This window comes from Leptonychotes weddellii, chromosome 7 (assembly GCF_054177405.1).
Source record: "Leptonychotes weddellii isolate Sample4059 chromosome 7, ASM5417740v2, whole genome shotgun sequence".
NCBI classification, from domain to species: Eukaryota; Metazoa; Chordata; class Mammalia; order Carnivora; family Phocidae; genus Leptonychotes; species Leptonychotes weddellii.
Genome location: NC_138375.1, coordinates 24,145,407 through 24,168,315, shown reverse-complemented (window position 1 = coordinate 24,168,315; position 22,909 = coordinate 24,145,407). Strand labels below are relative to the sequence as shown.

Here is a 22,909-nt window from a genome sequence, read left to right as displayed (position 1 = left end):
TCCTCTTCCTGAACCTTTCTTAACACACATCTCCCTCCCTCATGGCTAGACATGCAGTGTTGGATGGTTCTCTTCTTACTCTGTATAAGTACAACTAAGTACATACAACCTCCCCCACTTGAGGTTTAGGACAGCACTATAACAAAAGGTAAACCATAAATTCCCATCCCATTTTCAAATTCACTGAATTTCCAACAGATTACATCCAATGTTTTCTTTCCTTCTGAGATCATATAAAGCCAACAAAATGAAAAAAATATACACATTTCATAAGACATACATGGATTTGGCAGAGAGAAATCTATTTTATCATATTGGTGTAAAAGTTTTCAGAAGATTAAAGAATTGGCCAAAAGGTGACTAATATTCTCCATATTCTTTGGGAAGAAAATGGCTTTTATCTCAGGGTCCAAAATAGTGCCTTGTGTTGCTAACAGCAGAGTTACTTTGAAAATGTAGATATGCACAGACCATATGAGATCATTTCAATTTTCCAAAGAAGGGATAAAGTAATTAAACTTTCAGATTTAAAACAAAATAAAACTTCAAAGAAAAACCTTTTGAAGCACATGGAGCACGCCTTCTTTTTTCTTCCCTTTTGTATTCACAACTACCATCCAAACCTTTCAACAGTCTGTTACTCATGCTATAATTTTTCACACAACAGCAAGAATTTATTCCGTACTTTTGTAAAAATGTCTTAAAGCACCCTCACTTGTGGATCAAAGCTTTATGTTAAATTTTGCAGTTCTCAAAAAAAATATTTTCTAATTGGTTATTTGATAAAATTACAATGTAATCTGGAGGACAACATTGTAGAATGTAGAGAAAAAGTTCCTGGACTAATAGGAGCCTGAATTTTAATACCAACACAGCTACAATCTCAATGTGCAACAACGGAGGATTACCTTAATCAAAATGCCCATGAAAGCCACCTCTAAAATGAAAGGTTGAACTTATTCATTTAGAGGTCTATCCAGTTATTTATGATCTCACATGGAAACCTTGATATTACAATTTCCTTCTTACTTCCTCTGGAGTAAGATATAAGTACTTTAGGTAGAATCAATGGTCAAATTAACTGAAACACTCCATTTTCTTTGTAAAAAGTATTAACTAGTGTCCATGACACAATAAAGATTCATGGCTCAAAGGCCAACTGCTTCTACGCTCACCAGCTGCATAGTGGGCTTACTGCTAATCAGCTAGGTTGGTTCCCAAACCTCTGTATGTACTTGTTTTAGGCCTTAGGTTCAACAATATGAAGTTGATGATAATCAACCATTTTTGACAGTCGCCTGGTGATTGCAGGTGGTTCAAATCAACATATAATGAGATAATAAAAATAAATTAGAAATAATTACATATATAGGGTGAAAGATATAGTGAATATGTATTTACATGTTTTAAATTAAAACGTTTAAGACAGAAGTTGGCAAACTCTTTCTGTAAAGGGCTAAATATTTCAGCCTGGACCATACATGGTCTCTGTCATATCTTAGTTTTCTTTCTTTTTTTTTTTCAAACCATTTAAGAACCATGCTTAGCTCTTGGGCCATACAAAAGTAGGCTATGACCACAGTTTGCCAACACCTGGTGTTAGATATGTACATCAATTTATGCTTTCCCATCTTTATCATTTCCTATAAACAACTATTAATCCCAATCATATCAGAGTAAGAAAGCTTGACTCTACTACAAAGTATGCATCTAATTCTCAGTTATTTCTCTCAACCCAATACAAGTTTTAAGATCAGACATGGTCCTTTGAATTTATTAAAAATAGTACATTATTTTCACGTGTCCTATATTAGCTTCTTAACGTCCCCATGTGAGATGTTCTACCTTCATTTTTAACTTCAAAACAGACATTTAAGTCAAAATAAGTGAAACACTGTCTACTTGGTTTTGTGATATTTACAATCAAAGTAGAAGAACTAATAAAATCCTTTGTAAAATAAGACCAAAGTGGACTCTCTCAAAAATTAACTTTGAATCTTTTTTTTTCAAAGGAACTTTTTTTAAAGATTTTATTTATTTATTTGACAGAGAGAGAGAGAGAGCGCGCAGGCACGCACAAGCAGGGGGAGCAGCAAGCAGAGGGAGAAGCAGCAGGCTCCCTGCTCAAGCCCGACGCAGGGCTCAATCCCAGGACCCTGGGCTCATGACCTAAGCCGAAGGCAGACACTTAACCAACTGAGCCACCCAGGCGCCCCTTAACTTTGAATCTTGAGTATAGAGCTCCACATCATTTTGATTTTTTAAAATCCCAAATAATATAAATTAAACATTAAAAATACAAACAGTAACATAAAAATATTATGAAGATAAAACTTGACAATAAAAAAATTTAGTTACAAACAATAGAAGGTCAAGATAGGTATAGCTTATACCTAATTCCACAAGCAATTTGATATGGTGTAGTTTTCCAGGATTCTGCATTGACCTGTTTACCATCAGGCAGAGTGACTTTAATCAGCTTGCTATCTTTTTCTGCCTTCTCTGCCAGAATGGAATCATGTTCTGCTTTTAGTTTATTATACATCTCAAGACGTGTGTTAATATATTCAGGCCAAGGATTCAACTGCAAGACAACAAATGAGGAAATAAATGATCAGTAAATACTCGCTTTCCTCTTTAGAAAAAAGAAAGAAATAATAAAAACAGACAATACAAAAATTATGATTACTAATGCAACACGGTAAATGGATTGCCCAAATCACTAAGCACTGGCTTAATCATGTCCTAAATTAAGGTAAGAAAAAGAATTAAATGCTGTCTTCTTATAATTTTTACTCTAAGCATTTTTTAAAAAATAGAAAAATACAAGTAACAACAGACACGTGGGCTGTTAATATCTTAAATGGACAATTATTACCATTTGCTATTTGCATAAGGTGATTTTGTTCCTTTCAAGACATTCTCTGAAGGTCTTTTCTAATCAAATGACACATACAGCTATAAACAATACTAGAAATAAAATGGCTTTTCCATTTTGTTTCAATCTTGTTCAAGGGATGGTCTGTATAGCTGGTCAGACTATACGTTCACTTACAATTCTTAACTAATCAACTATAAATGCATTTGACTTACGGGCTCCCATTCACAGAAAATTCCCTCTGAATTCAAAGAGAAGAATAATACCTGCACATTGCCCTGAGAAGGGAGGTAAGACAAGTACACAAGCGATGGGAGCAGAGAGGAGGCGGAAAGGTCTTAGACAGCTCACGGTGAACTTTTTTCCAGACAGATCATTTAAGACACATATGGTCACATTTTGTACTTAAAATACTCTAATCAGAAGGGTCCTTTAATTGCACCTTTTGTTTCCTCTTTGCAGGCTAATTCTCAAGCTGTGACGGAATAACACGTACCACTGTACTGAAAGCATGAAAAACAGACGAGGAAATATACACATTTTTCTATTTACTTGCAAATTTTAAAATTCACAATCAACAATTTCCCCCACAATTACAGTGGACTAAATGGACAAAACCTAAGAGAAGTGGTTAGGTAGGGCTGTAAGCAACACTTAGTTCCTGATCACCTACAAAATGACCCTTCAGTAAATGAAAGCACTAGAAATTTACCAACACAGCATTAGTAAGAGCAGCTCTGTAAAGCCAGTTTATGTGCTACAGGACACTTCTAAAAAGCCTGCTCCTTTGTGCTTCTGCATCCTGGTAGTTTTCTAAGGAGTCTCTAATAAAATGCAATGACTAAAGCAAAAACTGAAACATGGTTCACAGCAGTTCAACTTCAAAAATAAAGTGGGAAGACGAGCTTAACTGCCTCCTAAAGCAGAATACCCAGAAATCAGGTTGATTGTGGGCTGACTTTTGAAATACTACCTCCTCTCAGTGTGAGCTGGGGGAACTGTAAGCATTTTCTTTACAATGGAGAGGTCTCAAGGAGATCTATCTGGCTCAAAACCAAACCCTAGTGGCAAGTCCTTGTGGAAACAGTGTGATGGGTCAAGGAATTGGGCCCTCTCTGGTTTCTGTTGCATTCAGTGTAAACTTAAACATCAAGTCTCTACCTCTTAATATCTCACTGAATGAAATGATCAGACAGCTGGCATCCAATCTGGCAACTGAGTAATTACCAATCCCCTTCTTTCCAACTTTTTTCCTCTTTTTTTCCAAATCTAATCCCAAAGATCATCTTGCAATTGTACTTCAATGTTGTTTTCCTTTTTCAATAATAAATAGCTGCAAATCTTTTTCCACCCTGACTTTCCTAATTCTTCTCCAAGTGTTCCACCTAGTGCCATGTAAACCATTACGATCTCATACAGAGTAAGTGTGAGACAGTTCCTGCCACCTGTCAATCTTTGATAAGAGGGCTCTAAAACATTCACCTCTGCTCGGCCTCCGTCTCCAGATCCTTCTTTGTTCTTCTTCTTGCCTCCTTCCTTTCGCTTCTCCTCCCCAGCACCTACCTATATAAGCAAAGAAGAAATAAGATTTTATATTTTACTCTAATTTGACACCCCTTCATGCTGCACCCAGAAAACTTCTGAGGATTTTCAGCATTATTTAAAAAAAAGGCGGGGGGGGGGAGTAAATCTGATTTTGAAAGACTAAAAGATTTCACCACTGTCAAAGACAAATTAACAACTTGCAATAAGGACAAGTCTTAAAAAAGTAGAGAGGAGTAACCTGATAACATTCAAGTCCTCCGATTTCGTTTACTTTGCTTGTCCTGTGATTCTCACTTCAGGTTTGCCTGGACATATACTCAGTATATGGCCACAAAAAAGCATGCAATTTATTCAGTAATAGTATTTGCAGAAAAAAAAAAATCTAATGTTTTAGATGTGCAAACTTAATCTCTGCAGGGAAACTGAGGCACACACGTGAGAAACTCCCAGAGAAGGAAAGAACACAGCTGCAGCACTATGGTTAGATGTTAAGTAAGTTAGGACAACTGACTTTAAAGGATGAAGATTTCAACAGGCTGGGTTTTGAGAATGGAGGAAATAAATTGTTGGAAATGTTGAGACAGAGAATGAGAAAAAAATGGGAGAGAATGACAAAACCAGGCTGACAAAAACAGATTGTTTTAGGAAATCAGGTCAGTTAAGACAGACTAGGGCTTAGGGACGCCTGGGTGGCTCAGTCGGTTAAGTGTCTGCCTTCGGCTCAGGTCATGATCCCAGGGTCCTGGGATCGAGTCCCGCATCGGACTCCCTGCTCCGCGGGGAGCCTGCTTCTCCCTCTGCCTCTGTCTCTCTCTCTCTCTGTCTCTCATGAATAAATAAATAAAATCTTTTAAAAAAAAAAAAAAAAGACAGACTAGGGCTTAGACAGAAGCAAACACTAAAGGTTATGGGGTTACCATAAAGAATGTGAACTTTAATTAGAAGTAAATGAAGGCATAGAAAGTTTTAAAGTATTAAGTCCTGTGCAAAAAGGCAACCAGTGTAGAGTTGGTCTATACTGGTGGTTGTCAACCAGAAGAAATTTTGCCCCCTAGCGGATACCTGGCAATGTCTGCTGATACTGGTTGTCACAACTGGGGGGGGGGGGGGTGCAACTGGCATACAGTGGCTAGAGACCAGGGATGTTATTAAACATCCCACAATGCACAGGTCAGCCTTCCCAAACAGAGAATTATCCAGTTCACAAGGTCAAGAAACCCTGAAATTCATTATGGGATACTGTGAAGAGTATCTTCACAGAAATGAATTCTTCACTGCTCAGACAGAAACATTCTAAAGCAAATTGCACTACAAAAAGTTTTACAATGTACAAAGTTCCCCACAAACAATCGCATCTATTTCTTGGCAACCCTGTGAGATTGACATTATTATCATTCCCATTTTACACATATAATTAAATGGGAAAAAACTAGATGATTTTTCTAGGTTCACACATTAAGTCACAGGAAAGATACCCAATCAGGTGCTGACAGTGGTTCACCCTAAGGAGGGAAGTGATGATCAGCAGTGAAGGAGTTTTGAGGGTAGAACTGGGAATAAGAAGGGGGGACTTTATTATAGTTTTCTATATGTTTGTGGTCTTTTTTTTTCCTAGCAGTTTTATTGAGACATTTTCCTACACCATACAATTCACCCATATAAAGTACACAATTCAGTGGTTTTTATTTTTTTTTATTTTTTTTTTTAAAGATTTTATTTATTTGACAGAGAGAGACATAGTGAGAGAGGGAACACAAGCAGGGGGAGTGGGAGAGGGAGAAGCAGGCTTCCCACTGAGCAGGGAGCCCAATGTGGGGCCTGATCCCATGACCCTGGGATCATGACCTGAGCCGAAGGCAGACGTCTAATGACTGAGCCACCCAGGCGCCCCAATTCAGTGGTTTTTAATGTATTCATCAACCATCACCAAGATCAATTTTAAAACATTTTCATCACCCCAAAAGGAAACACTGTATCCATTAGCAGTCACTCCATTTTCTCTTCTCCCCAGCCCCTGGCAACCACTAATCTACTGTTTCTATATATTTGCCTATTCCAGGCACTTCATATAAATGGAAGCATACAATATGTGGTCTTTTGTGACTGGTTTCTTTCACTTAGCATGATTTCAAGATCATTCATGTTACATATATCAGTACTTCATTCTTTTTTTTATTGCCAAATAATATTCCATTATTTATCCATTTAACAGTCGGACATTTTGAAATGTATTACTTGTATAACTTAAAAATTAAACTAAATTAAAAAATATATGACTTCCAATTTCAAGCTGAGCTAAAACTTTTCCCACTCTGGGATTCTGGATTTCACAAACTTTTCAGGTTCATTTATAGTCAATAGATAAATAATTAACATAATTCAAGCCTATTCTAATCAATAAAGCACTAACCAACAGGGTTACAAGATTCTCTACATGCCTTTGCTCTACTGTAGAAATGATGCAACTAGTCAAGTATCTCTGGTAAGAGGGATGAAATTTAATTGCAGATGTGTGCAGGTTTACAATGGAAAAAGAATGAGACACTTCTACTTTTCGGAGTGTATGTTTTTGGCTTTGGTCATATGGATATCTGCCCAATGAACAGGAGTAGTGGAAAAGAAGGTGAAAATTAACAGAAAGGTTTTCTGTGTTCTAAATGCCTCTTTTTTTTTTTTTTTCTAAATGCCTCTTTTTTTATAAATGAGAATACGGGCCCAAGGAGGGTAAAGTATTTTGCCTATTTGTATACAGCTAGTAAGTAGTAAAGCCAGGACACTGAAACAGGTTTCTCTAGAACCCTGAGCTCCATCCCATCTTTACTACAACAATTAGGAAGATGTTGGGCAACTGTTCTCTATTTCCAACAAAAACAGAACAGAAATATGTGAATTTATGCATCGTGTATCTATGTATAAGCAATCTAAAATTTCAATCCAAAAGTTGGAACACAGTTGGGACTGTGAAGGGAAGCTACAGAATTACCTTCCTCAGGGATATTTAGGAGTTGAAGGAAAAGTACCTACAGAGTGTAGTGTAATTAAATTCAACCCCAGAGACTGGGACAGCTGGTTTAGTCCTGACATCCAATAGTTTGATGTAGCATCTGTCCCTGACTCATTCCTAGGCAGGGGACAGGAGGCAGGACAGCACCAGAGCTATGAGTACTGTTACAGAATACTGGGTTTGAGCAAGGTACTTACTTATTCTTTGCCTATTTCCTCATCTGTATAATGAGGATAATAACAGAACCTTCTTCATAGTTATTTAAGGATTGAAAACGTTGAGTTAATGCATGTAATGTATAATATAGTACCAGATCCACAGTTAGCATTCAATAAATATTAGGTATTGCAAATTATTACAGAAGAGAGAAATCATGTATTTGTTAGCTCTACATAACCTTCAATTAAGAATGGCGTAACATAATATTTGTGGACATGGAAAGTTGTTGACTACAGACTATTAAGCAAAAAAAGTAAACAAGTTACAAAACAATAGAGATACCATTTTTAAGTGAAAAAATATAAACAGAGAAAACTATGAATAGGCACCATTTATCACCTTAAATTTGATTTATACGGTTTAGAATGTGCACATATGAATTTTCCCCATTCTATTCCTGAGTTAGAGGACATCTTCATTTTACTGGGAAAATTGTGGTTTCTATGTGATTTATCTTTTCAGAGAGTTAGGGCTGAGGCTGCTTTAGCTTAAGACATCACTACTCCTCACTTGGACTACTGCAACAGCATCCTGCTTATGGCCTCACCTCTTTCCAACATACCTTCCATCCCAATGCCAGAATGATCTTTAAAAACTACAATCCACATCTATCATTTTCCTGCTTAAGAACTTTCTCCTGTAGATCACAATTTCAAGTATCTCCTGAAATCCTTCTAAGAGCTCTAGCTCCCCCCTCTTCAGGCTGATCTCTTGCAAGCAACCTCACAGACACTTTGGGTGTGCCTTTTCACTGCCCTTGCTCCTTTACCTGTGGAAGCACTGCCCTGCCTGGTTTATCTGGTGAACTTAGACTCATACTTCCTAACTGAACTCAAAGGAGCCCTGCCCAAGCAGGGTTAGGCACTCCCTCTTTCTGCATTTCCATAGGGTTGATCACACTGCACAATGACTATCTTCCTGCCTCACACACCAGGCTGTAAAGTCCTAGATGTCAGGCACTAGGTCCTTTTCATCTGCCTAGCTTCATCTTCTAGCATTACCTGGCAAAATGAATACCTGACATTTGCTGACCATAAAAAAAAAAAAAAAAAATTCTCATTCTGGTGGTGTGAAAGTGACCTGGGAGTTGTTCCTAAGGAATGGATGACACCAAAGGGAAAGTTCAAAGATGAAATGATCAGCAGGTGTGAATGTGATAAGGCATGTCTACAGCACCAGGCAGGGGAAGTGTGTAACCTCTCTAAGGTTTGTCAACTGGGGTCACCCGGTCTCTACCACTTACTTATTATAAACCACCCAAACTTGGGTAAGTTGGGTCAGATCTCGGGGATTCCCTTTTCCCTCCCTTAAACTGAAGCTCTTTACCTCTACAAGGTTTTAGGATTAAATGAGGTTCTGCAATGTTCTTCCCGCCTAAAGTGAGTAAAAAACATTACTCTGGGAGTCCCGAGTCCTAGATTCTAATTCTGTCTCGGCTTCCAATTAGATGTCTGGCTCTAAGCTAGTCCCTCTCTCAGGGTCTCAGTTTCTTCAAGTGCTAAAAGAGGATGGACCTAGAGATGACCTGCAAGGCCCGCCCTACTTTATAAATGGACAGTCTCTGCCCAAAAGAGGCTCTGGCTCGTCCATGAGCCCCATCGCCCCCCTCGGGTCCCACACGGGCCGGGCCGCTTCCTTCTTCCTGCCTGGTTGGGCACCGTGGACACCAAGCAGAGCCCCAGCCTGCCTCCGGGACCCACTCAGTTCGCTCACCGACTTCTCCTCGTCTCCCATCTTCCCTGAAGGGCTCCTGTCCTTCTTCTCCGACATCAACAAACCACGAAGGAAAGACGGAACCCAATAAGCGACGCTCTGGAAGAGAGGAGAGCCGAAGCCAGTCAAAAGCGGGCTGGAGCCCCGGGAACACTGCGCTTGCGCCACGTGGCCCGGAAAGGACCAGCTGATGCAATCGGAAAGCGCCCAAGCCCCGCCTCCCAATCCGTTGGGAGAACGGGCAGCCAATCGACAACTGGGGAAGGCGGGTCCTTCCGTCTCTAAACCAATGGAAAAACTTGGTTTTTCCTTTCGGAAAACAGAGTGCGGCGGCCTGGGAAAGGGATCCGCGGGCGCTAAACCTGTACTCCCTGCGGGTGCAGGATTTAACCCCTCCGAGAGCCTAGAAGTCCTCAATGCGCGTGCACCTTTTTTTCACGCATACTCGCCTATTAGTCAAGGACCTTTCCAGCCACCATAGCGAATGGGAGGGCCTGGGTTCAAGCTTCTGGGAAGTCTCCAGGGACCCGAATGCTCTCCCTGTCACTGGGACGGATCCGGGTTAGAGCCCAGGGTTTTCCTACGGCTTCTGCTCTGCCTGACCTGACGTGACTGCCGAGTTCTGGGGCCTTCCGAGGGTTCTCTGTCTGTAGCGGTGAATGGAGCTCTCCTAATGGCAGTTCAGGCTTCCCGAGACCCAAGCCTTGATGATCCAGGGACGAGCGCTTTTCCTCGGACCTTCCTTAATATGTGCCTCCGCCAATCTGTAATGCGTCAGAGAGCATTTCCAAAGGGCCCAGGAAAATACGAGACTTTTACTTAAGGAAATAAACACGCTGACTCCAGGGATCTCACGCATAAGCCTCAGTGTTTGGAATCGAATGGGCCTATTTTTATTTATTTTACCAGCCAATTAAAACCAATTACTAACTTGAAACCGGAAGTTCAATGAGCTCATTCACAGTTTATGTAGTTCATCGCTAAGTTGTATGAATTTTACTTTCTAAACATCAGGCCTCGACAACCCGCCACCTTCAGAGCCGTCCTTCCACAAAGAACAACAGCTTTCTAACCTGGCATTTCGTTTTTCACAGGGCACCAGGATAGTCTCTTCAAATACATATGTGATCACGGCAACATTCTGCTTAAAACTCTTTAAGTGGCTTTCATTTACTCTTAGAATAAATGTAGTTATGGCTTTGAAGCCCGTCGATTGCCCAATTTTCTCGCCCCTTCACTACACACTGAGCTGGAACTATAGTAACATTTTATTCCTTAGGGGCTCTCCCACATTTTTTTTTTTTTTTTTTGTACGTGCTGAGGTAGTTCTCCCCATCCTCTCCTCTGTCTGCCTCCACACACTTTTTGCCTTTTGAGCCCCTACTTATTTGTCAGATCTCAAGAATCGTTTTCTTAGGGGAACCATTTCTTGACCACCCTTACTGGAGGGACCAAGTCTCCCTGTTATATCTGCAGGTAGTTTCGTGTAGCTCTCAGTAGCACCCATCAGACCAATTTCACAATATAAAAAATTACTGTCTTCTACTTTGAAAACTTAACAAAAACACGACTTGTACATCTTTTGCCAGCATCTAGCAGATGTAAACCTGGCAAAAAGTTGTTCAATAAATGTTGGGGCATTAATAAGTGTTGAGATAAATTTTATTTGAAAAATTACTTCTTAATTTGTATTGTCAAAGAAAGGAGTCAAACTCCCTAAACTACTATATCTAGAAGGTTTATAATAAGAGTAGATTATTGGTACTACTTGGTGGGTGTTCTCCTTAAGAAGTTCCGGGAGTTTTATACAATTTTAATAGGCTTAAGTAGACCAATCTGACTTATATTTAAATTATAATGAGAATCAACAAGATCTAGTCTTACTTTCCAAAATAAAATAATTTAATTATGCTCATTGTATATACGTGTCTGAATTGTATGCTAATTTTAAAAAAGATAACAAGGACCAGAAAGATTGAGACTACTGAATTTTCTAGACGAAGAACAGTATAGGCTACAATTGCAGACTCATTTTACTGCTACGCAACTTGGCCTGTAGCAGCTTCTCTTAACCCCTTGTTCTCATTCAACCTGAGAACCAGCCCAGGTCTGAGGATGGCAAAAAAGAAAAAGCAAAAATCTTTTCTGGAAGATTCAGTGTGCTATGGGAATGTAGGGGAAGCTATAAATATCCCCTGCTAGTGTGGAAACCTCTCAGGGAGATATTCCAATGGCACAGTGCCCTCTAGTGTTAGGAAGGGATTCCCCCCCCCATCATATGTGCATTTAGGGTTAAGCAAAGATAATGGGAGCTTCCAACAGATCCCAGATCCAGAGGACAACATGCTATTTTTCAACTTTTGTCTATTTACTCACAAGATTGACATGCAGTGTTATAATTGATGCCCTCTAACCTACATACATTTTAGGACAGTGACTCAATTGCTCTGCCTTTTGAGAAGTGAAACAAAATTATTTATGAACTATACAACAAATAATGTTACAAATAATAGAAGATTGCATACAATCAACTTTATAAAAATATGAATTAGAGAAGAGTCTACTTTAATAATCTTTATAAAATATATAATCTTTATAAAATATAAATCTTTATAATCTTTATAAAATATATAATCTCTATAATAATCTTTTATTCACTCATATAAAAACATTTTTAAAAAGGGAAGTAGAGTATGCAGCAATGGAAGATATGCATTGGAAGTTTGGCTGTGGTGTTAATATGTCTCAGAAAAACACACAGCTGGGACATGGCCAGGTGAGTAAGAATCTGATTACAGGGTGAATCGGGAAGGATGCTCTTTTTGTTGCAAGAAATAGAGAGTCGGTTGGTGATTTTTGACAAATGAGGAATTTATTCTAAAACTACATGAAGTAGGGGCAGCCTGGATGGCTCAGTCGGTTGAGTGTCCCACTCTTGGTTTCGGCTCAGGTCATGATTTAATGGGTTGTGAGATGAAGCCGTGCTTCCGGCTCCAAGCTCTGTGGGGGTCTGCTTGAAGATTCTCTCTCTCTACTCCTCCCCCCAACTCATGGTCTCTCTTGTGCTCTCTCTCTCTCTAAAATGAATAAATCTTTAAAAAAAATAAAAAATAAAACCACATGAAGTAGAAAGGGAAATAGGAATCTCATCTGTGTAGCCAGGCCACATGGACCGCAGGGAAAACTGAACAATTGGGCCTCATGGGAGACTGCATGGACTGTAGCTTGATGGTTAATCAAAATCCAAGGTCTCTAGAGTAACAAGAAGGTGTGACTTAGGGCGCCTGGGTGGCTCAATCGTTAAGCGCCTGCCTTCGGCTCAGGTCATGATCCCAGGGTCCTGGGATGGAGTCCCACATTGGGCTCCTTTCTCCGTGGGAAGCCTGCTTCTCCCTCTCCCACTCCCCTTCCTTGTGTTCCCTCTCTGTGTCTCTCTCTGTCAAATAAATAAATAAAATCTTAAAAAAAAAAAAATGTGTGACTTAAGCTCTGGTACTCCACTCTTAACATGATTCAGATACTCTAGTCTCTTGTTCCTCCTCCTATTACCAGCTGACCAATTTACTTTATATGTTGTGGTTCAAATTTCTGAAGAGCAGAATGAGAGTGGCTGTCTAATTACCAAGCCACGTAGTCATAGGTCACAGGCTAGCTTATGGATTGAGGGGTTGTTCCTTCAGGTCAGGCACCTCCCCTAGTCTGCTCAGCAGTGGTTAAGGGGCTGGTCATATGGTGTAGCCATCATGCTGCAGGGATCAGATGCTTTCCTCATTGTGGAGTGTGGGCACCTTTAGAAGAGGATGCTGAGCATGACAGGTGCTATGAGTTATATCTCTAAGGCAAAATGTGTTTGTGATTTATCTGGCAATATTTTCACTATAAACAATTTGAGTGCTGTTTCACTTAAAACGAAGATTTTGTGAGAGCTTTTTGTTGGAAGGGGAGGCAGAGATGCTGAACTTCTGACTGTAACAGAAATAGTTATTTCATGAATGCATTTTGGAAAATGTGACACTACACTTATAAGGTGTTCATTATGATATAATTACCCACCAATCACACTTAGAGTGACATAATGCTTTCCAAATAAATCTTGGTTTATGTTTTAGTGTAAAATATTTAGAGCTATTAGACATGTGGTCCTTGCTGATGTGGATTTTTTTTTTCTTCTGATTTCTTTACAGTTAATCTAAAAATATGATTAAAATTTGGAATGTCATTAGAAATGATACCAATCATCATGCACATTCCTACCATACAAAATACATTTGTATAGATAATAGCACAGAAGATAATGCTGATGCAATTTTAGAAGATGGTGTTTACTCAGGGCACGGGTATAATAACTGTCAACTTGAAACTCACCTGCTAATTCTTTGAGTACTTTACACCAATGTTTCTGGTTTCAATTTCAAATCTATCCAAATGTCCTTAGGGCACTTTGAATGACAGTGTCAACCTTTGGTAGATAGTTCCAAAATAGAAAGTCTGTCTATACCTTGAAGAGGGTATTCTCTATGGTATTTGAATCCTGGTTTCTTGTAAGTGAGTTATTCTAGTTTGTTTAGAGACCTTGCTTTCCATCCTCTATTAGGTTTGATTTCAGTGGATCTCTTAGTTATTCTGATCTAATAACATTGAACATACCCTAGCTTTCTACTACCTTTTTGAAGAATACCTTACTCCTCTACTACATTTTGAAGTTACTCCATTTTATATGTACTTATCTTTTTCTTAAAGATATCATTTCTCCTTTCTTTACTCTAACATAATTTTTTTTAAGGGAACCTCTGTCTTCCTCCAGCATAATCAGCCTGCCTTCTTTTATCTTTTTAAAATTTTAATTACTTTCTTCACCTTTGGGTTTACAATAATTTAATTGAATTTTTTCTCCACTTCAGTCCCCCAGAAGAGCATATTCTCTTTATAATAAAGGCCCATGGTCTTTTGTTGTTGTTGTTGTCAATAACACCTACCAATTTTTCTTCTTAATTTTCTTAACTCTCAAGAACCTGCTTAAGATCACATGGTTTGTGAAACCTCTGGACAAACCACAAAAGTAAAAAAAAGTTAATCTTTTCAGCCTTCCCCCTTTACCTTTAAATATGGTTCCAGAATCATGCAAACAGGCATGGATTTAGGGCAGTTGATCTAGCTCTGGATACCTAGACCTTGTACTAAAACTAGTACTAGTACTAGTATTATTATACAAGACTACTCCATAGCCCATGCATATATTAGTCACCTTTGTACTTTATCGTTCAGCACATTGGCTGAAAAATACTGTGAAAGAACAAATATTGTTTGTTTGTTTGTTTTAACAATACCTAACAGATTACCCAAGCCCAGCGTTCAGTGCAAGGAAAAACTGACAAAGCCATTCTTGGAGGCCCATACAATCTGCTTATAAGGACAAGTGCCTGGCTTGCTGAAGTTAAATGCCAACTAAAACCACTGTAAAAAATCAGCTCCTGGTCACAGTATAAACAGCTGAGAACCCATTCAGAAATCTTGCAGGTCAGTTGTTAAGCATAATCATGGTTAAAAATTAAATTATATTAAATGAAGTGTGGTATCCTGAATTGGATTATTGGATTCTGGTACAGAAAAAAGACATCAGTGGAAAAACTGATGAAATTCAAGTGAAATCTGCAATTTAGTTTGTATATTGCACTAGTGTTCATTTCTTAGCTTTCATAAATGTACCACAGTCATGTAAGATGATAATATTAGAAGAAGCTGAGTGAAGGGCATATGGGAACTCTGTACTGTCTTTGCAATTCTCCTGTAAATATAAAGTTATTTCAATATAAAAAATATAGAAACTTTTATTCTGAAATAACTTTACATTTTTGCCACATATACACATATATAAATTGTATATGTTACATATATACTTAATTTATAGTTATTATATAAACATAATCAAATATATTGTATTTTAAGAGGTAATAAATATGCAAAACTTACCACTTCCTAATTATTTTACTACATTAAATATTATCTCTGTTCTTGAGCTCATTTTTGTCTATTTTATCAGTATGGTAAAATACTATATACTGCGACGAACCATGAGAGACTATGGACTCTGAAAAACAAACTGAGGGTTCTAGAGGGGAGGGGGTGGGGGGATGGGTTAGCCTGGTGATGGGTATTAAAGAGGGCATGTTCTGCATGGAGCACTGGGAGTTATACGCAAACAATGAATCATGGAACACTACATCTAAAACTAATGATGTAATGTATGGTGATTAACATAACATAATAAAAAAAAAAGAAAAAAAATACTATATACTGCATATCTGTTCCTAACTCAGAGTTCAGACATTAGTAACTTGAAGTTAGCCATGGTGGGAATATTTATACCTCAGAAACTGGCAGATCCTACAAATCAGGGCTTATTGTTTTCCAAGAGAGCTGGTTGTTAAACATTTACCAGTACACCATTTTTTACCAGTATTATGGGGCTTTTAATTTGATGTCCAGAATTCAAGGAGAGATCGTTCTCATTATTAACCCTTAATAACTCATCTGAAGATTTTCTGCTTCTGGTTCTTACAACTTTGGGCTAGATAATTTTGAAGGTCTTAGTCCCTAGGGGGGTAGAGTCATGATTCAGATGAATTGGTTGGGACTGTCCCCTGGCCTTTTGGGGCTCTACAGGCTACTGTACCCACAGGCAGAATTGGAGGTTTGCTGTTCTGGCCAGAAGGATTGATTCTGATTAGTGGAGGGCAAATGGGTATCTGCTACATAAAGGAGGATTTTGTCAGGAACCCAGAGTATCAATGAACCATTTTTATTTTTTTTAATACTGCCTTACCTAATGTTCTGCTTATTGGAAAACCCAATAAAGACAAAGAAGGAAGTTTTGGGTCATCCACTAGGTAAAGAACCCTGTCTAGCCAAATTCTGACAAAGGCTAAGATAACTTGAATAGATGCTAGAAAAAGGAAGCTAGGCAGGATTGGCTACCTAGTTTGCAGAATCCAGAGCAAAATAAATATGTGTGAACCCTTGTTCAAATATTATCAAGAACTTCAATATATCACTAGGAGAGTATTGACTAAGTACAGGATGCTTCTAAGTTTAGGGCTCCATGTGGCCACAGGGGATATACACCCGCAAAGCTGGTCCTGGTGCTATGATTCCCAACTTTGCCCTCATGATCTGGAAGAAGTATGGATTGTAGCAATTATGTTTTACGCCACTTTTTTCTTTTCTGCCCTCCCCCAACTTTTCCTTCTATCACATATGAAGAACACCAGAGGGAGCTAACACTTTAGGTATCATGAGGGAATATTATTGATGATCACACACAATCTTAAGGGACTTCATGTGTCTTTTGTGTTAGGGACAAGAACTTTTCATGTGGAAGAAAGACTTGAGAAGATGTTGAGGGGGGAAAGGTACGGCCTGCATCAGTAGCCTCCTGAGTCATTACCTTCTAGTTGCCTCCAGCCAATGGGACCCTTCATAGGAGATGGGAGGGCAGAGAACAAGATCATGGTCTTTGTTCTCCTGGCACTTCCCTGAGAGGAGGTTGCTTTGGCTTGCTGATGGCTCACTGCCAAAGGTCACCGCTTATCCCACGGCAATCCGTTCGACACAACTCTTTCCTTGTAGGTTCCAGTACAGCTGGCTTCCCTTGCTCCTCCTGGCCTAGGAGTGGTTACAGATTTCCCACTATTACCGGCCCCAGGTTCTCTACACATCCACCATCCCTTTATAACACGTTGTAAATAAACACTTCGAATTACTCTAATTCGAGTGTGCCATCTGTTTCCTGTTTGGACCTTGGGTGATATATTTGTGTTCTTCAGCTGTAAAATGAGATTAACACATGATTCTGGAGCTTGTTGGGAGAGTAAAATGAAAGTAGATGTATGAAAAGTCCTTTGCAAATTCTGAAGGCCTATAAAAGTTAATTATGTTTGGGGAAATGGATGTTCTGGCTAATTACCCTCTCAGGATTATTCTAAGTCCATTAGAAGTTATACCGAAAAATCCCCCTGAACTGATCTTCACTTTTGTCCTATCTCTTCTCTGCTGAGAACCTTATGATGATGGTCTCTCATTGCCTAGAACAATGGTTGTTTTTATCCTATCACTAAAAGATCTTCACAGCTTGGATCCTAATCACTTTTCAGTTTATCTTTCTTCTCTGCCTTCATAACTCCCAGTGAAATAGATGTACCCCAGGAAAACTGACATATTGTTTTTCTGTGGTGCTATCAGAAGATAAAAGGACTTTGAAATGAGGGGGGAAGAAAACAGCCATGATTACCAGCTTTAGTCTAGTGAACAACTATAGAAGTGCTGTGCTATATATTAATTAACTGTTTCTTTTTCTCATTATTTCCACCCCTCTTCATTATATGAAGAATAATTATGCTAGCTAACATTTAGTTTTCAGGTGGGAAATGAATGAATGGGTATCAATCAGAATAAAATGGTTGATATGTGATGGTGATACGAAGTTTTCATTTGAATTAAGGATATGAATCCATGCTGAGGATCACAATGGATGGACTGTGTTGTAGAATTTCTGATTTTTTTCCTCCAGATCTACTTCCTACTCTACTCCTGGGTCTGACTTGGAGACTAACTATTATAGACTGAATGTTTGTGTCTCCCCAGCAATTCGTATGTTGAAATCCTAACCACCAATATGATGGTATTAGGAAGTGAAACCTTTGGGAGGTGTTATATCTTAAGAGTGGAGGCCTAATGAATGGGATCAGTGTCCTTATAAAGGGGACTGCAGAGAGCTCTCTCACTCCTTTCACCATGTGAGGACGCAGCATGAAGACAGCCATCTATGAATCAAGAAATAGCTCTCACCAGACACCAAATCTGCTGGTGCCTTGATCTTGGACTTCCCAGCCTCCAGCATGGTGTGAAATCAATTTCTGTTGTTTGTATGCCACACAGTCCATGGCATTTTGTAATAGCAACATGATCAAACTAAGACAACGCCCTTATAAAGGAGACTATAGAGAGCTCCCTCACCCCTTCCACCACTTGAGGTTGCAACACGAAGACAGCCATCTATGAACCATGAAGCGATCTCACCAGACACCGAAACTACTGCTGCCTTGATCTTGGACTTCTCAGCCTCCAGACTATGAGAAATGCATTTTTGTTGTTTATAAGCCGCCTAGTTTATGGTCTTCTGTTATAGCAGCCTGAATGGACTCAGACAGTGACCTTCATCAAATGATCCTCTTGCTTTCTCAATGCCCATTGGATTCAGTCAAGGAGTAGTACCAGCATGCATTCAGAAGTGAGGGGAGGTTAGATGGATATATTTGTTCCTCAGCTACTTCCTTTTAGGGTCTTCATGGCTTGGCTGCATCCCTTGATTAAATGTCAAAGCCCTTATTAGACTGTCTTTCCTAAGCAGCTCTCCGAATCTAGTGGTTAGAGGAAGGCTTCTTCCCAATAACCCTTCAGGAGTAAGGGTGGTATTATGTGTTTTCCCTGTATCATGCCCAGATTTTTGGAAATAGTCCTTTTATTAAAGTTTCTTTGAATTACTCAGTTTGTGAATGCCAGGTATTCTTGCCAGGATCCTGGTAATACATGAAGCTTAGAGTTAAGATGACTGCCAGGTTTTAAAAAGTAGCTCCCACAGCGCCCTCTTGGGACTGGATGGAGGAGTGTTCAACGCCTGGAGTCTGGCCACCCAGGACTTGGAGACAGTGGTCTAGAGACACAGGTTGGGCATTGATTCTTTACTTCTTTTAGCTCTTTTAGTTTTCTGCTTAATTTTGTCAGAGAGGAACCAATGAATTCTTTTAGAAACAAGAGCTCAAGTTTGATGCATGCAAGACATCATATGCCCCTTGCCTCCTAAGAATACATTTGAGTAGCTTTTTGGAGGGTCTGGACCCATTTCCAAAAGGGCATGTTTTCCTACAAAGTAAGTCATAAATTTGTAAATTTGTGCAATTTGTCTTTGGTATGTCTCCCTTCTCATTTCTTTGTGGGGTACTTCTGCCATTCCTTAAAGGTACTCAGGAACCTCACATTCTTCTACACCCAATTCTCTCTGTGAAAACTAGCTTCCAGGAAAGGCTCTGAATTCATTTTCACTAAATAAATGACTGCTTGACTTTGATATGTTCTCTCATTCAAAAAGCACAATCTTTTGCGTTAGGCAGGGTTTTCTCAACCTCAGCAATATTGACATTTTGGGCTAAATAATTCTTTGTTTGGGCAGGGGGGTGGCTATCCTATGCATTGTAGGATGCTGAGCTGTATCCCTGGCACCAACACACAAGATGCCAGTAAGACCCTTCCTCTGGTTGCGCTAAGCAAAGTGTCTCCAGACATTGCCAAATGTCCTGTGGGAGCAAATCACACCCAACTAAGAACACTGGCCTAGAAGGATGAAGTTCCATCTGTGCAATCTTTGGACATTATCAAATCCAAAGGAAAAACATTGTATTAGGGCAGTAAGTTGGAAATCTTTCTGAAAATGTAGACTTTGAGTGTTTGTTGGTAAAGAGCAACCCGGTTTTCTAACTGAATTCCATGACCAGATCATTTTTCTTTCAAACAAATCTACACACACACACACACACACACACCCCATCTGCATATATCCACATTTTCCCTTAACATTTATTACCTAGTGATGCAGTTATGATGACTTTTGATTATGAATAAAAATATATTTTCAGTTCTTGTTTTGCATAGGAATATATGGATTATTAACATATGCATTTGAAATATCCAAAGAAACAGAACCAATAGAATATGTGTGTGTGTGTGTGTGTGTGTGTGTGTGTAGAGAAAGAGAGAGAGAGATTGATTTATTATAAGGAATTGGCTCATGTAATTATTAAGGCTGAGAAGTCCCAACATGTGCAGATAGCAAGCTGGAAATCCAGGAGAGCACGGGTATAAGTTCTAGTCTGAAAGCTAGCAGGCTTGAGACCCAGGAGGAGCTGATTTTTCAGTTGGAGTATGAAGGCAAGAAAAGACCGATGTCCCAGATCAAATAATCAGGCAAAAGGAGTTCCCTCTAACTCAGCCTTTTTGTTCTATTCAGGCCTTCAATTGATTAGATGAAGCCCACCCACATTGGAGAGGTGTAATCTACATTACTCAATCTACTCATTTAAATGTTTTTCTTACGTAGAAACATGCTCACAGACATACCCCAAAAAATGTTTTACCAATATCTGGGCACCCCATGGCCTAGTCAAACTGATACAGAAAATTAACTATTACATCTTTCCATTGACTTTTTGGACAATCCTTAATTGTCTTCCCAAGAACTGACTTGGCAGGGTTGATACTGGGATTTCAATCTGAGCCACTGAGCTAGTTTGAGGACGTATATAGTCAGATGAGTTCCTCTCAGCTTGTAGGGTTAATTAAAGTGGAGGGCTCTGCTGGTCCAACCTTCCCAGAGCCAAAAGGACCATGCTGGTACATTCATGCTTTCCCCTAGCCATACTGAGTCCCTGTGTCTGGCAACTTTTTCTGTAAGAGCCAGATAGTAAATATTGTAGGCTTGCAGGCCAATACAGTCTTTCTTGCAACTACTCAACTCTGTCACTATAGTGCAAAAGCAGCTATAGACCCTATGTAAACCAATGGGCTAGCTGTGTTCCAATAATATCTTATTTACAGAAAAGCAGGTGGCTGGTCTGTGGGCTATAGTTGACTGACTCCTAACTTAGAGTGTTGTCTTCATCTGCATGGTTGCACTTGGGTTGCTGGGACTTCTGTATTGCAATGTACAAAAAAAAAAAAAAAAAGAAAGGAAAGAGATAATGAAATTGCTCAAGCCAAATTTGTTAAGGCCCAGACCCAGAAGTGGCACATCATCACTTCTATTCATATCCCATTGGTCCAATCTTAGTTGCCTAGCTGCTAGGGAGGCTGGGGAATCCAGTCTTTACCTGGATAGTCATGTACCTAGCTTAATTCCTGTCATGCCTGGGAAGAACAGATTTTAGTGGGAAACTAGCAGCCACTGCCACATGAGACCAACCACTTAGGCGACAATTCTGCAAATTACATAGTAAGTCTCTCCCTTATTGCAAGTTTTATTTAATTAGGAAGTTCTTTTTTCTTCATTTGAAATAATTCTCATAAAATATTTTCTGAGGGTGTTACATATAACTCAATAGTTATATACAATTTAGAACTTATACTCATTAAGAAATATTTACTGAGGGGATGCCTGGGTGGCTCAGTCGGTTGAGCGACTGCCTTCGGCTCAGGTCATGATCCTGGAGTCCCGGGATTGAGTCCTACATCGGGCTCCCTGCTCAGCAGGGAGTCTGCTTCTCCCTCTGACCCTCCCCCCTCTCATGTGCTCTCTCTCATTCTCTCTCTCTCAAATAAATAAATAAAAATATTAAAAAAAAAGAAATATTTACTGAGTGCTTGCTTTGTTCTAAGCTATTCTGTGATTTGTACCTTTTGGGAGTTCACAATAAGCTTAAAGAAATAAAATATCTCAACATAGAGACTATCAATAAATAATCAATTATAATGCATTCTATAGGCATTCGGAGGAAGAGGAAGAGATAATTCATATTTCATATCTAGGATATGACTTTCTATTTTCACACTGAGTGGATCCTGTTGCTTTGTTTTACATGGAAACAGTTGGGAACTGAATCGAAAGACTTGTTTTCAAAAAATTGCTTTTGGAGTAATATGTCGTAGTATTATCAGCCCTTATTTTTAAGGGAAAGAAACCCACTCAAGATAGTTAAAGTGAAAAGAAAATCAATGGCCAGATTCAGGGTCTTTGATAATGCCAGGCCACTGTCTTTATCTCTGTTTTCCTTTATGTGTTAGCTACATTTTTAGAAGAGCTTTTTCCATGTGGCTGGAAAAATGGCCACTGGCTATTCCAAGTCTATATCATCTTTACACATTTATAGCTCAGATTCCAGACAAAGAGGAGGTATCTTTCCCGGTGGCTTCAGCAGAAAGGTCCGCAAATCAGTCACTTTGGGTAGGGGGAAGATAAACAGGGACCGGCCTTCCCTTCATCATGAACTTCTGGCACTGAGAAAGACTGGGTCGGCCCCACCCAAGGGATGCAGAATGGAGATAGGTAGTTTTCTAACAGAAAGTTGGGAAAAAATTGTTCAATAAATACGTCTTATTTTTGGCCACACATAAAATACACAGTTACATTTAAAAATATGCTGTTACTTTCTTATTTTATAGAATTGCACACTCCTTACTGAATTTTAAAAAGGATGTATGACAGTATGTTCTCAAACCTTGAACGATAGGTAGGTAGATAGATGAAAGTTAGTAGATAGATGTGAGCCTGAGTGATAGGTTCAGGATAACTCTAGGTGCTGGGGCTGCAGAAATGAGTGAGACCTGGGGTTCCCTAGCCTCATGAACCTCATGACTAATGGGGTTAGTTAAACATGTAAACAAACATTACAAAACAGTATGATAACCATCAACAGATAATGATCTTGCACAAAGGAAGAAAATCCTCCTTGGTCTTTTATGGTATTATTTCTTGCCTTTTTTTGGCTTTTGTGGGGAACATAAAA

At 39.2% G+C, this 22,909-nt stretch overlaps 1 protein-coding gene across 1 annotated transcript in view; it reads right to left on the bottom strand.

Moving 5' to 3' along the window:
* Nucleotides 1-9,536, bottom strand: part of TARS1 (threonyl-tRNA synthetase 1) — a 26,660-nt gene extending 17,124 nt beyond the window's left edge. Inside the window, exons 1-3 of the mRNA XM_006733347.3 lie at nucleotides 9,360-9,536; nucleotides 4,361-4,441; nucleotides 2,394-2,584 (exon numbers count right to left, since the gene is read on the bottom strand). Coding sequence (XP_006733410.1) covers nucleotides 2,394-2,584; nucleotides 4,361-4,441; nucleotides 9,360-9,416 — 329 coding nt within the window. The 5' untranslated portion in view covers nucleotides 9,417-9,536. The remainder of the gene's footprint in view (nucleotides 1-2,393; nucleotides 2,585-4,360; nucleotides 4,442-9,359) is intronic.
* Nucleotides 9,537-22,909: the final 13,373 nt, after the last annotated feature.